We start from the raw sequence: 15,624 nt of genomic DNA, 5'->3' as shown, positions 1-15,624 counted from the left end.
ATTCTGAGATTTTGAGGCTGACTGGGATTATATCCTCAAGAGTCGTCCTCCACCACGACCACTGTGTTCGGTGGCCTCCCCCCAGCCTGCTGACTTAATGAGAACAACATGATGGCTGTGTTAGGCCAATCCAATTTTAAAAAAACTTTGAATGAGGGTTGTTTAATAATAAGATTTTAATTTGATGGACAAGATACCCATGTCAAATTTGTTCCACAGTGGGCTTTTATTAAGTTATATTATCTTTTATACGAAAGTTTTTAGAGAAAAAAAAAACGTTTTGTGTCTCAGTTCTTTCTGCAGTTCTTTTAAATGTATATGCTCAAATCTTTGAAAACTTGTTTTCATCTCCTTGCTTACACAAAATTCATACATTCATGTAGTTGCTGCAGGAATTTCACCAGCAGCTGTTTGTGCAGAAAAACCCTATGTTCCACAGAGCCCCGGACATCCTTTTCCTGCCGAGTAACTCTGACACGGTAAGACACTGCTATATCTTGTCACTTTCAGCATTTACTTAGCAACATAATTTTTCTTTTCCCCACACATTCCAAACTCATTTCTTTTTTACCTATTGGGAGTGTGCATGGGCTAATCTAATTTTTATATATGCCCCTAGAATTTCTTTCTTGGTCCTTTATCCGTGTAGTAATTCTAATACAATTCTCTGTGTGCAAATTAGTAGTACATAAAGTCATACCAAAATGTATTGCTATTACTTCTGACTCTTCAAGTGGCTGGCTCTTAATCTTACTTACTCTAAAATCTTGTTTTTTGTTGCTTTGTTTTTTTAAAGGGGGATTGAGAGTGAGAGTAAATTATTTTCTGTTAAACATTTTTTAAAGACTTCACCTTTTCAGATTGGAAGCACATCACACTGTTGATAACTCCCCTAAAAATTCTCCCAATATTGAACATTTTATCATATGAGGCATTAAAATCATAACAGATAGCACAAGTGTTTTTTGATACCTAGCCCATGGCAATTCTTAAAAGTCTGATGGCGGTCTTTGATAAAGTGGAGTGTGTGTGTACGGTATGTCTTAAGGAGATTTATTGATACCTGTGAAATGTGGATGTCTTTTGCCGGTGTATATGTCCACCATACTTATTTGAGGCCAAGCTATGCCAGTCTGACAGCTACGCCTGACTCTGCCCACCCTTCGCCCTTTCACATTTCCCTCCCCTCCCCTCTGCTCTGCTGGACACACTGGACAATTTGTTCAAACTGCAAGCGCTCTTGTTGTTTTCATTGGATGTCAAACAAGCAGCAGCTTGTTCCTAAAGAAAACATTAGTGGTCGAATACCCTCCCTCCCCTCCCTCCACCCCATACCACTTGCACCAGGACAGAGGAATCTGCTAAAGAGTTGCCCTGAAATGGGAGGGAGGGGCAGGAGGTAGTAGGCTGGGCTCTGAGGCAGAGCCCTGTGGACAGCCCATCTGTGAAAGGGGGGCATTGTGAGGGCCCCATCAGAGCACCTCCCCTCTCTTCCTCATCATACACACACACATAAGTGCATGTGCACATGCACCCCCCCACATACACACACATCTCATCTCTTTAGTGATTTGTGACCATAACAGCAGTTTTCAGTCAAAAACAGTTTGGTTCTTCTTGCCTCACTCCACCTCCCCTCTTATGTAACTCTGCTCCACCTGTGGCTCTTTTCATCATGGAAGCTGCAGGCCCAGCCCAGGCCGTTTGTTGATGACGTTTACACTTTTTGATTGTGTTTATCATTGTTTTGGCAGACATTGGTGAGATTTCACCCCTGGGATTGTGTAAACGGTCCTGTGGTGCCACTGTTTGTTGAATAACGTTTCTGAAATAAGCAACATTTAAATGAAGCCCAATCAATATACAGAGAAAATGTAGCTAATTTGGTGTCGCAGTAAAGTCATTTCAGCAAGGTTAGCTGTAGGCCTATTCAGTATTGTAAAGAGCACTACAACAAGCATTGCACAACCGTCGAAATGTATCGACTAGGCGGTTTTCTTTTTTCTGCAATATAGATGAATGCACAATTATGCAGAAATAGACAATAGGAAAGTGGAACTTGTAAACATTGCATATCCATTTTAAGAATGTGGTTGGATTTCAGGCAAAGTGTGGCACTCCAACATATTTTTGTGATTTCCCCACAAAGTAGACTTCTCGAACCTTATCCAGAGAGACTTAAAAAAGCTGTAAACTGAATTGATGTCCTGGATTACCTCTCATAGTTGTTCTCATTGAGAGTAAAAGATTATGTTGCAATTTTGTTTTTGTTTTTGTTGCTGTTACCATCAACAGACCACCAGTTAGCTGTACTACAAATTTCAAATTAATTATAATTTGAGCAGTAGACTAATGGCTTTGAATAGCTAAAACATCTCAGTGGGAAAATAAAATCACCATGACTGTTTTGGGAAAAAAAATGGGTAGCAGATTCAACTGAATGAAGTGGAGAATTTATGTTGAGATTTATTTCCATAATTGCTGCTTAAACCCAACATGAGACCGACCCACACAGATGCAAACTGAACAGTAACAGCCATAAAGCACTCTGACGCTAATCCTCCTCTTCTAGGCATGTCCGTATTTCTGTATTATATCTCACAGTAAATCGGTTTAACATTTTTCCATGTAGTTTGGGTTATTGTCTATTGTGCATGAGGTTTGAACATATTGTCAGATGGAAAATTATCGGGCTAACCTATACATATTCCCTCACAATCTCATAGCAGCTGTATGACAAACTAACCACTCTAGTGAAGTCACAGATAAATCAGTTTTGATACTAATAATACAGGGTAGTATGACTTGCGCTGTTGGTACGAGTGCTTAAATAAACCCCCCTAAGTACGTAGGAGAATGTACACCTTTGGAAAAATGGAACAAGCTGCCTTCTGCCTCAACCATGTCTTTATGCATGCTCAATAATCCAGATAAGAAAATCAAAGAAAGTTGAATCAGTTCATCTGGATTCAACTACATCATATACGTAAATTCATAATCTATACGGCATACACCGGATAAATAATTTTGTGATGAAAACAACTATTTAATAGTACAAAAAGCTAAAAACCACTGTGGGCTGCAAGCAAATGTAAAGTCCTTGTGTGTTTTGATCAATGGTGAAAGTTTTCAAAGAAGGACTCTACCTAACCTGTTCCTACTGTGCTTGTCCTTCAGCCTATCTAAAGTTTTGGGGGGGTATCATAGAGGAGATGGAAGTGGTAGAAATGCAAATGACAGAATATTTTTTTTTCCTTTTTTGATCCTAAATGGCTTTTGCAAGGATGGATTGTGCTCCTCTTCTGAGATCACTGATTTAGGCACAATTGCTTGTGCAGAAACTCGGCTCAGTTACATTCCCTCATTAACACCATTAGCACTGCAATGTCTCTGAATTAAATAAGAAGGTATTTATTCACATCTTGATACCCACATGTTATATCACCAACAATGTCCTGTAAATATGCAGGAGTAGTGTACAGTTCACTTGTTTTCTTGTGTCATGATATTTTTACTATGATACTACTCTTGCTCTCTTCCACTTTTTTATTCTTTTGTCTGTTTTCCGCGTTCTCTCTGTCTGTAGGTCATGCAGCTGCAAAAAGAGAGTGGGACAGTGGAAGAGCATAGCCTGGATAAGGAGGCACGGAAGTGGGCAAGCCGAGTGGCAAGAGAATACAAAAGTATTATCCACATCCAGAGGGTAAGAACAGAACCAAACAGACAGAAAGAAAACTGTGGATTTAGGGAAAGGGGATTCTTTCAGTAAGTTGGTTATTTTTTGTGTATTTAAAGCTAAAGCACTTAGTTCGCAAGTTTGAATCAGAGAGCGAGAGAACAGCCAAAAGGAGCGACTTTGGCCATTTGGAATGGGATTTTATAGTTGCTTGCATGTTGTAGTCTGAAAATCACCAAAACTGCAGTTATGAGCATTTAATGCACGACTGTCTGGTAAATGGTGCAACAAAAAAACAAAACAAAAAAACATTGAGTCAGTGGCAGACCTGGGGGTAAAACAATGCTGTTAATGACAGAGGTTTAAAAACGATGAGTTAACAGATGGCCCAAAAAAAACCTATTGACCTTGCAGTGCATCAGCGGTGTGCTGAGCAACTCCTTAGAGTAGACTGCTCTAATTGATGGTCCTGACTTTTGACAGGCTGTACACAGCTTTACTTTATGCCACTTGGTTACGCACAGCAATAGTCACTGAATACCTGTCTGAGGATTGAGGAGATGATTTTGTGATGATCTATCTTTCCTTTTAATAATATGTTGTTTACTTTAATAAAGGATTTATAGCAAGATATGGATACTTACAATGGCTATAGAGTGCTGTTGAATTTATTAGTCAAAGACCAATAACTTAAAATAATATTTAAGATGATATCATTAGGGAAATGGTTAAAATGTTTTTCAGTGAATATTTTGTTTATATACACACACACACACACACACACACACACACACACACACACACACATATTAAATATATATATATATATACACACACATTCTCTCCCTACAAAATGGGTCCATAGGATTTTGTAAATAACCCCATCATCATTAATATATACAAATGACTCTTGAATTCTGAATGGTGGTTCTTATTTTGTATTGTCTTATGTTACCCTGCTTTGATTCAAGTTGGCGTCATGCAGAAAAAGTTCAATCACCTGCTTAGAAGAGAGTAGGAGTGTTTGATAGTACTCGTAAGCTGCAGAAATCATAAAAAGTTGCTGCTGCATGCCATGTGTGTGCAGGAAATAAAGCCATTGAGGTGAAAGCTATGCAGTGGTGCAATACAGGAACAGATGACCAATACTTGCAAACCCCAAGGTTTAATGTAAAGATTAGTCACTGATAAAGCCTTTAACGGTCCCTGCCAAACCCACCGATAAGCTTTTTATCAGTAAACCAGAATGAAGTCGTCTGTTCCAATAACTGAAATTAGTCACATATCTGTGGTCCAGTGTAATAGAATATTTTTATTTGTTGTGATACACTTCAGCACAATTACTTCACTATATGTATATTCCGTATTTTCTTTGTGTCATTGTTTTACAGTTTCCTATTTCCATAGATATTTGTTTATCCTTCCTTATCTGGGTACTTTTCTACTGTCATGTAGCCAAGACAATCATGAGGTCATTTTTGTGTGCAACCTTTTAGACCCTGGAAGAATATGGGATCCAGGAAACCTCTGAGCAGAACCACAGTGACCTGGAGACAAAGATGGAGGTGGCTAGACAGAATCTCCGACGGGCAGAGGTAATGTGTGTGTGTGTGCGTGCGCGCGCGTGCAGGTCCACAGGTCTTGTGTGTATTAGAGCATGAAGTGGATTTCCTGGGTTTCTGTGTCAGTGTTCCAGCAGAATCTGGTAGCCTCACCGTTGTGCCAACCACTCCCCCTAGTGGTTCAGCAACAAAGTTTCAGTCACATTTTCCCTTTAGAATCAACCCGTGTGTTGTATGACATCGTTAGATTAGATTTTGTTATTGATTAAAGAGGGGACAGTTTTAATCTATTTGGTCATGCATTATATCAACTAACAGTGTGGAATCGATAGATTTTAGGTGTGTAAACCATTTTATGATCATGAAAGTGGTGTCATCCTGATCACAATAAGGGTTTAATGAATAAAACTAAACTAGCCATCATTTTAGCTCCAGAAACTGAAAAACAAAATGGAAACGACACAAAAGCAACTGCCATTTTATTTTCAAGATCTTTTGAACATGCTTTGATGGCAAACTTCTTTACCAATGCCTTGCCAATGGAAGTTGAGTTATACTGTGTAAACCCCTGAGGAAAGTGAATCCTTAACCTTATGATTCTATGCTCCGTTTTGGCCAAACAGTGCCCCGTCACCATCTAAACGTCAGAGGTGCTGACAACTAATGGACGTGCTCAATATCAGTTTGTAGTGGACAGCCAGCCAATAGTAGTCAGTTTAATTTCAATTGCATAGACTTTAGCCAATGAAATGATAATTTGATGGTGTTTGATGTGTTGCATTTTGAAACAAAGGTGTGCAGGACGTTTGGGGTGTGAAACAGGAAATTGATTGGGATTTACATTAGCGTTTACACATTAGGTCAGTTGGGACAATTTGAAAAGGTTTTGGGACACAAATTACAAAAAACTGGGAAAGTTGAACTTTAAAAAATGGACAACACCATCTGGTGTTGATTTACTGAAATACAACAAAGTCTTTTCTTGCACTCTATATAAGACCCAAAATATTATTTGGATACCAAGTATTTCAAATAGCCTTGTTGGAGGTTTGCTTAAGCAATTCCGTAGAAAAACCTCTGCAAAATGTTGAGTTTTTTTTTTGTTTGTTTTTTTTTTGTTGGAGTCTTGTCCAATGTGAACCAGCAATTTGTGAGGCTTTGGGTAATAGAGTCTCTGGACTCAAGACACAAAACCACAGGCAGATATTTACACTTGAATTAATTTTGTTTTAGGCAAAGAAAATGATTAAAATTTCAGTTTACGCAGTCTTTTGCAGAGAGCTTTTGCTACTCTGTCAGCAATACTTAGGTTATATTAGGTTATTTTAACCCTGTGTAGGTGCAATGGGGTTATAAAATCAGTCGTGATACCACTTTTTCACTTCCGATACCAATACCACAGCTTTTGCTACCTGCCGATACCGATATCAATCCGATATTTTGTTTTAATCTTGTACTAGGGCTGCACCACATATCAAAAGTTTACCTTCATCGCGGTATCAGCATGCGCGATATACATATCGCAAATGACTGCTTGAACTGCGATAAATGGTATATGCACGTGCCATGCATTCACACTCTGCATATCAATATATTTGGCCAATCAGATGGAGCCCTACTGCCCTAGATGCCCGGATGTAGATGTGAGCGACTGAGGTTAAGCGTGGGACGGTAGTTAGAGAGTGGGCGTCGTGATGACTGAAGGGAGAGGAATGAGCGCCGCTGAGGGAAATGTGGGCGATGAAGAACAGCACGTCTGTTATTTGGCGATACGCTGGATACAAGAGAGACGACGCGTTACAAACACAGGTACTATGCAAGTCATGCCAAACACATGACAACGACCAGAGGAAACACGACTAATCTCCATAGCCACCTACTACACAACCACAAAGAACTATACGAAGAGTTAAAAAATAATCTAGCATTAGCCAAAGCAAAAAAAACTAACGTCGAGTCAAGTAGCAGCAAAACAGGCCAACATACGTTTATTCATCAGAGTTTTGCAAGTTAACTCCTTATGTAAAAATATCCAAGCGCCACAAAGAAATAACGGAGGCCATCGCACCACACGTTATTTGGCTAAGGACATGACGCCTGTGAACAGTGAGCAGAGAGGCTTTGTGAGTCTGATAAACAAATTGGACCGAAGATACCAGATCCCATCAAGGAATTATTTTCCCAAGTCGCCATTCCACAAATGGACGACACATGTCGGAAGACGGTGAAGTCTGAACTGAGTCAAGTTGAGTACTACGCATTGTGACTTTGGTGCCCCTTTCTGGAAAAAAGGCGGTAGTGTCACTTGGCTGATTCCGCCTCAGTAACAACAAAATATAATGTAAAAAGTAAAATTCTAACATTAGTTACTCACTCTGCAGAACTGGTAAGACATCAGTTTTTAACTGAGATTGTTACGTAATCATTTATGATATAAACTCCTAGTAGCTGCTTTAAATAGGCCTATATGTTCTGTTAAGGTGATGAAGAAACTACTATTGCCATGCAACCAAGTTGGTGGTATTTGTTCGTTGTCAATATAGCAGCTGTAGCAAGGTGCTTTTTTTTCAATAAAACCATGTTGCTGGAATGGAAATAATGCATTTCATTTTTTTATTCAGTGTGCATAGGCCGTTCATTGTCTGGGGTCTATGTTAGCTGCAAACCTAAAGCAGAAAGACATTAAAACTGTATACTTCAATATTTGTTTATTTATCGCGAGTCATATCGTCATTGCAGTATTCAACAACGTTATCGCATATCGCATGTTTTCCTAATATCGTGCAGCCCTATCTTGTACTACTACTACTACTTTCAGCTGCTCTCGTTGGGGGTCGCCAAAGCGGATCATCTGTTTCCATCTCTTCCTGTCCTCTGCATCTTCCTCTGTCACGCTAGCCACCTGCATGTACAAATAACAATAATAATAATTATAAAATACATGGAAGCACTTTGCTTATGATAGCCAATTACCAATCTAAACACATCTCACTCAAATGGAGAACAAATACTTCCCCAGTATCCACAACAACAGTTGGTTATGAAAGACTGCCACCCTTTATTCAAACGCTATAAAACAAACAGGTACTTCAGTACTGAAAGCGACCAACAGGTTCAAAGTCAAAACAATCAGCATTCAGCATTGTAAAAAAAAAAAAACATATACAAAACTATCCCTTACAGTGTAGCTATGTGCAAATAGCACTATAAAACACAACTTAAATATGTGTAACATTCCAAATAAATAACATAAAATTAACAAACACAGTTTAAATTGACTTTACTGACCTAGCTGCTTTATTTTTAACAATTGCAAAAATAAAACAAAAAAAAAATCCCTTTCACAGGTGCCATTTCTCTGTAGCAAAGCTCTTGAACATATTAAGTTTGCTCACATATCCATGAGGGGCAGATTCTTCTTTAGGAACATAAGCTTTTCAGCGTTCTCCACCATCACCTGTTCCCTCTTACATCAATGATAATTGAGACTGTACTAAAGAGTCTCTCACTGTCTACACTTGTGCAGGGAGCACAGAGAAACTTAGCTGCCAAGGATGGTAGTCAAGCTTGGTTCGCTTTCCAGTAATGCAAGGGTTTGTCCAACCATGGAATAGTTGCCTCACTGAGGTAGGTCTGCACTTGAATTTGTGCACTTGTGGTTATCCCAGCACCAGGCCAGAATTTATTTTTCTTTTCTTTTCTTTTTTTTTTACAATGATTAAGAAACTTTATTAACTTCAGTCCCACGACTTAAAAGTTGTCAATCACAAGTCAAATTTAAAACGATACCAGTTATCTCCCAATCTCTTGTTTAACTTGGAACGGCCAAATCTTAAAACAGCTTTGGCCACCTGGTTAAGAGAAGTGACGCTGGCCAATGGGAACACAGATCCATTACGCTGGTGCTGTTCCTCCAGGATTTCATCAACGATGCTGCCAAGGCTGCTGGTAGTTGTGCCTGCAGCCTCCATCCGTGGACACGCAAAATGTTGAATCAGATTAGGCTAACAGAAATTCCCTTATCTATCTTTGTAACGTGGATCCAGCAGTTGCAACCGAGTATAATGGTTCAGATTCCACGTCATTAAAATGTCTGTTGACTGCATCAAGGGGGGTACTTTTGAAGTGGCCTACTATTTTTCTCCCGTTGGCCAGTGTGTCACTTATGCTGCGCTGCGACAACAGTCCCTCATGCACAATTAGCTGCAGTGTGTGCACGAAGCATCCTAAACTCCCCACGCCAAGTCGATCCATAGCCTTCTTCATATTTTGCCTTAAAAATACATGCACTTTGTTTTTCTTAATCTTCCATTCACGCAACATTTCCTTAATGGCTGCCATAATGGAATCCCCTATGTGTGAGCCACGAAACTCTCGAGCATGCAACACCGCTTTTTTTTTAAAGGTAAAATCCGAGTCTATCCAATGCGCGGTCAGACTCAACAAGGACACTGGACTCAGATCATGCTCTGAGCTCCAGATGTCTGTTGTGAAACTAACCGTGCCTACATTCTCCAAGAGTTTGGAGAGAAAATTGCAAACTTCGTTGTGCATATTCCATTATATAATGGTGACTGGGCAAAGTGTAGCGAGGCTCGAGGTGCTCAATTAAGCGTCGAAACTCCACATTTTCTATCACTGAAAGCGGTCAGTCGTCCAGGACAATAAACTGAACTAGCTTCTCCATTATCGATTTCGCCTTGTTGCTGTCTGGGGGCAGTTTCTCTCGCCTTTTTATTGATTCCATCAATGTCTGCTGTTGGGGTGTTTTGCTTTTCTTTGCAGCCATTGCATGCAGAAATTCCTGGTATTGTTCTGTGTGGTGTTTTTCCAAATGCTTCCAAATGTTCCAAAAAAGAAAAAAATTAAAAACTAACAATCGGCCTATGTAACACTTCCGACGTGAATCACAGTGTGTATCTAGATCACGGATGATTTCCACTAACAACACTTTTCTCATGTGAGATAATTAGACTAACTATTAAAGTAACTTTGCAACTACACCGTTAAGACTAACTATGTCTAGATACCAGCCGTGTTTGAGATCGCTCATCCATGGCGATCAGTGGTGCGTCCGAACAGCGCGGGGCACAGGTTCGGGAAAACAGGCAGCTGATAAGCTGCCTGTCATCTAAGGATTTTGAAGGAGTCTTAGTTACGATTGCGTCAGCGTTTAAGAAATGAAAAGGGATCCGGTCGCCTTCTTTTTCTGTAGAAACTGTGTGTCTCACAGTAAAAGGTAACCGGTTATAACAGCTGATTAACGAATGAATAGGACTCACTTATCTTCCAATAAAACCCTGGCTGGCGGTACTGTGAAGACACGTGGTCCGTTCTTCTGCAGAAAGGGCATCTCTGGGTGCTTGTAGGTACACGGTCCACAGTGAGAGAGAGAGAGAACTTCAACTCCCGCCGCTGTTTTAAGGGCAAAATTGCATCACTGGATACAGTATGACTATAATCAATGCGATTACAGTATACAGTGAGGAAGTGGGTGGAGGCCATCTGGGAGATTGAGCAGGGAGTTATGGGTATTGTAGTCCATGGGCAGTGCCAGTCCTTACACCTGTTTGGGACCAGCACAAACCACTGCGTAGGCGTTAGCCCCATGGAAATACACTGACAATTTCCTGGAAACCCGTTTTGCACACTTTGTGGCACTTGACTGAAATTTGCTAATCTGATAAGCGTTCTGGAATCCTTGAACACTTTTCCTTTACCCGAGTGAAACATTTTGTTTGAAAATATTTATAATGAAGTATAAAATCTCCCCTTTGTCTAAGAACGCTTTCAAATGCATGAATAAGTTAGATATTTAAAATGAATATGAAATGACTTTAAATTGACCATTAATCAAATGTTCACACCTATATGTGCAACTGTAGGTATTGTCACTTAAACACTCAAACTTAAAAACAAACTTACTTAAACAGAATTCAAAAGCCACTCCCAGGGCCCTCTGAATGAACCGTTCTGGTATGTATCATGATCAAACTATAATGTCACCAAACCGTAAAAAATGATTTTCCTTGTTATGTTGTGCGCCCTATATTCCCATATTCACTATAATACACCGTGGACGGCACGGTGGCCCAATGGTTAGCGCTGTCGCCTCACAGCAAGAGGGTCCTGGGTTCAAACCCGGGGGTTGTCCAACCTTGGCGGTCATCCCAGGTCGTCTTCTGGGTGGAGTTTGCATGTTCAGCCCCCGTGTCTGTGGTGCGTTTTCTCCGGGTGCTCCGGTGTCCCCCACCATCAAAAACGGCATGCATGTTAGGGTTAGTACTCCTGTCTATACCCCTGACCGAGGCATGACAAGACGAGCTGGAGTTGGTTCCCAGGTGCAGCACGGTGGCTGCCCACTGCTCCAAGCTACACAGCTAGGATGGGTTAAATGCAGAGCGTAATTTCCCTACGGGGATCAATAGAGTATATCAAAAAAACAAACAAACAAAAAACTATAACCTCAGTGACCAGTAGAAATGAAAGAGACTTTAAATGTCAAGAAGCTTCCGGGGTTGTGATGCTTACAATCGCGTGAAAGAGAATCATGTGCAGCATGCATGTTAAAGAGCTCTGCAGTGTAATTATATCAGTTTTACTGCTTTGAAGTTGGAGCTGCAACTAATAATGCCACTAAACTCATGTTGACTTGATGAATATCAACTAGTTCTTTTGAATATTTTGAGAAAGAGTAAGAAATTATATGAATTTCGAACATTTTTGGATTTAAATGCCCCGTCTTGGCAAGTATTATTTCCTGTGGAACTAAAATGAATCTAAAACCTAAACAACATGATGTTAATCAGAAAGCAGCGTGTACACAAGAGTATGGCATCATTCTTATCTTTTAGCCGCAGAATGACTATTAAATCAGCCTTCTGATTTAATAGTCTATCTCGGCATTTCCCAACCCAGTCCTCAAGGAACCCCTATCCTGCAGATTTTCATTGTAACCCTGCATAGGTAGCCCTGCTTGTACTTACTCAACCAATCCTCTCACAGCACTTAATTATGCAAGGTGTGCAACATATGACATAATTCATTGCTGATTAGTTGAATAACTACAAACAGGTACCTATTCAGGGTTGCAAAGAAAATCTGCAGGATAGGGGGGGGGGTCCTTGAGGACTGAGTTGGGAAACACTGGTCTGTCGTTTACCAGACTATCTTTTGTGGAAGAAAAAGTACAATCAAAAGGGCTTTTTTAACCGTAGCATTTTAATGGGACTATTTCAGTCATGGGATGCCCTCGAGAAACCTTTTCTTAGTTTGGAAAGTACATTATTGGTAATTTAATTTAGGATTGTCATTATTTCATTTTATTTCAATTTTGCTGTTGTTATTTATTTATGTATTTGTTTGTTTGTTTATTTATGTATTTTGTCTGTGAGTTGCTGATTGGTAATTTACTCAACACTGAAAGATGAGTGGATTTAAAAGAAAGATTGCTGTTGCTGATTCATGCAGCCCTTTCATTTTTAAAAAAAATTTTTTTTTTTAATAAAACACTGGAAACTGGGAGTAACATGTAACACCAATGTTTTAGCCTTTGTCACCATTACCCAAATTACCATTACCATTAACAATTGCCGTACAAGCAAAAAATGTAAATTTTGTCAGTCAGTGTCAGTTGCACGACTCCAAACAATTCCAAAGTGAAAACATTTCTTATTTGATATCGTCTCATTTGTCACTGTGATGGCAGACGGTGAAGGTGAAAGCGGATGCTCGTCTAGACCTGCTGAGACAGGCAGGCATTACTGTTGAAACGTGGCTGAAGAGTGCCATGAACCAAGTGATGGAGGAGCTGGAGAATGAGCGCTGGGCCAACCTCGGCACCCACGATCCCTCTCTCTCTGTAGGTTCACCGATGCTGTATGTGCACAAACAATTGAGTTGGGGTGTCCCAATTTGTTGAAATGTTCACTGTCACATTTACCGAATTTCTTCTTTGTCAAAAATTAAATGTACTTGTCTCATGGGACTGTACCCCAGGGCACAGCTGATTTAGAACAAGAGGATGAGGAGATGGAGGACAGTGGGGAAGTTTTGGATGACAGTAGCTCCAGCCCATCTAGCACCTTGAGGAACTACCCCCTCACCTGCAAAGTGTTGTATTCTTATAAGGTACTACCAGCATTTTCACGTATGCTATTTAAAACAACAACAAGATAGTATTACTGTTGTTGATAAACATGTAGCAATGGCACAAAATTAAAAAGCAGAAACAGTTGAACTCTTTTCTATGTCCTTGTTCCCAGGCATGTCAGCCAGATGAGCTGACCATTGAGGAGCAGGAGATTCTTGAGGTTATTGACGATGGAGACATGGAAGACTGGGTCAAAGTATGCTACACTGTTAAAACTCTTTCTAGACATCCTTTCTAATATCTGGTTTATCAGCCCTTGTTTAGATATGTTTGCCTCATTTTTAACCCTGTCTACCTGTCTCTGAAGCTGGGTAAATAAGGGTTTAAACACAACTTAGGGGTATATATAGATCAATACTGATAAAGTAAATTTCCAGGGTTTCCTTTTTTCCAGCTTTTGAATTTGGCCTTATACCTTTGTTTGTTTCATTCCCCTTCTCTTACCCAACTCCCTTTCTGTTAACCAACTGAATAATTTAAAAAAAAAAAGCCAAATGTGAGTTGATTGCCCCCTCTCATTTTGGGAAAAACAAATTACTGTCATTAGCAGTCAGCACATTTGTTAAAACAAACACCAGTTAAATATACAAACAAGCTAGTATAATTACACAACCATGTTTGTGTTTCTGATGGAAAAGAAAGAATCTTTCCTCTATTTCCAGGCCAGAAACCGTAGCGGCCAGGTAGGCTATGTTCCAGAGAAGTATCTCCAGCTGCCCTCCTCGAACAGCCTACTTAGCATGCTGCAGTCCCTGGCGGCCCTGGATGCCCGCTCCCACTCATCCAGTAACTCCACTGAACCTGAGATGGAAGCACCCACTGGCAATGTCAATGGCGACTCCAATGGTGAGCGATACTGCTACTGCTTTAGCCTAAATTATTCTGGTCAAATGCCTATTTGCATTTTGGTGTTCAAGCCGAGTGTTCTTTGTCTCACTCTCTCTCTTTCAGTTTCATTTGCAAAGGCTCTGTACGACTACGCAGGGCAAACGGATGAGGAACTGTCCTTCCCTGAGGGGGCTATCATCCGAATCTTAAGCAGGGAGACCCATGAGGACGATGGCTTCTGGGAGGGGGAGTTAAATGGGATTGTTGGTGTCTTCCCTGCTGTACTTGTAGAGGATCTCAACTGTGCTGGCGAGAATGGAGATAGGCAGAAAGATGGCAGTGCACAGGTAGCACACAGTTAAGGATGTAATGCATCTTACCAGACCAACACACACTAAAATTAGTGATTCCACATGCCCCAAAATTATGATACTCACCATGCCATTTGCTCTTTCTTGCATACTGTGTTTCAGGCTTCAATTTCTACATCAGCCTTGTGTGACCGCCCCCCTCATAGCCCTTTCCAGTCAGGGCCTTTCCATAGCAGTCCCTGTCAGGGGAGCCCCCAGACTCCTACCCTGGCCTCCCCTCAGTCGAGCCCCTCCAGTGCCACAGCCTCCCCTATAGGCCGACCACCTTCTTATTCAAACGGACATCATAGGCTGCCACCAACACCACTCAAAAGCCCTTTTCTGAGTAAGATCTATTGCTTTGACTGTATCAAAATAGTAAATGTATTTATTGGAAGTGAATGTCCATGGAAATATAGAGGAAAAAAACATATTTTATGGTGGAGGAAGATACATATTTCGGAAATACATATTTTATGGTAGAAGACAAGCACTCCATGTTTGCATTGATAAAAAGCTCAGAGATGCAATTTGATGAGTACAATGGCAATCAGTGTTTTTTGGCCTCTTTAGGTCCAGGTTCCCCTCAACCGCCCAAATATCCTGATGGTGGCTCTGGAACAATTCGCCCTGTAAGTCAACATACATTTTATGCTGTCCAATGCAAACATTGTATTTCATAGTTTTCCAAAAAATATCTTATTTGAAAATGTAATTACAACTTGTCAAAAATAATAACCCTCATCTATAATTTTATACACAATATCTAAACTGCTTGATATAGAAGTTTGCTGTTGGTTGCACCCAATTTGGACACTAATATTTTTCTAAAAAAAAAATTAAAAAAAAAAAAATTTTGTCATTCCCCATTTTCATTCTCAGTCATGTTGTATTTGTGTGGCTTTGGTGACGTGGCTACTGAAAGGAGGTATGATTTAGTTTTAGCAATATATATCCATTTAAAAAAAAGTTTGTTATGAGTGAAAATGTCAACTTAATAATGGTTTTGGTTATTCCACAGGTGTAACTCTCCAATAATAAGATAATGGACCCAAA

The 15,624-nt window shown here is 40.1% G+C and overlaps 1 protein-coding gene across 1 annotated transcript in view; it reads left to right on the top strand.

Annotated features, from left to right (window-relative positions):
* Positions 1–15,624, top strand: part of LOC130116587 (F-BAR and double SH3 domains protein 2-like) — a 34,080-nt gene that overhangs the window by 15,739 nt on the left and 2,717 nt on the right. The window contains exons 10-19 of the mRNA XM_056284535.1: positions 384–479; positions 3,587–3,703; positions 5,173–5,271; positions 12,947–13,099; positions 13,237–13,368; positions 13,503–13,586; positions 14,053–14,236; positions 14,342–14,565; positions 14,692–14,914; positions 15,142–15,200. Of these exons, the coding sequence (XP_056140510.1) occupies positions 384–479; positions 3,587–3,703; positions 5,173–5,271; positions 12,947–13,099; positions 13,237–13,368; positions 13,503–13,586; positions 14,053–14,236; positions 14,342–14,565; positions 14,692–14,914; positions 15,142–15,200 (1,371 nt within the window). The remainder of the gene's footprint in view (positions 1–383; positions 480–3,586; positions 3,704–5,172; positions 5,272–12,946; positions 13,100–13,236; positions 13,369–13,502; positions 13,587–14,052; positions 14,237–14,341; positions 14,566–14,691; positions 14,915–15,141; positions 15,201–15,624) is intronic.

Source organism: Lampris incognitus, chromosome 8, assembly GCF_029633865.1.
Source record: "Lampris incognitus isolate fLamInc1 chromosome 8, fLamInc1.hap2, whole genome shotgun sequence".
Taxonomy (NCBI): Eukaryota; Metazoa; Chordata; class Actinopteri; order Lampriformes; family Lampridae; genus Lampris; species Lampris incognitus.
Note: the sequence above shows the minus strand (reverse complement) of the source record. Positions and strands in the feature narration are given on the sequence as shown.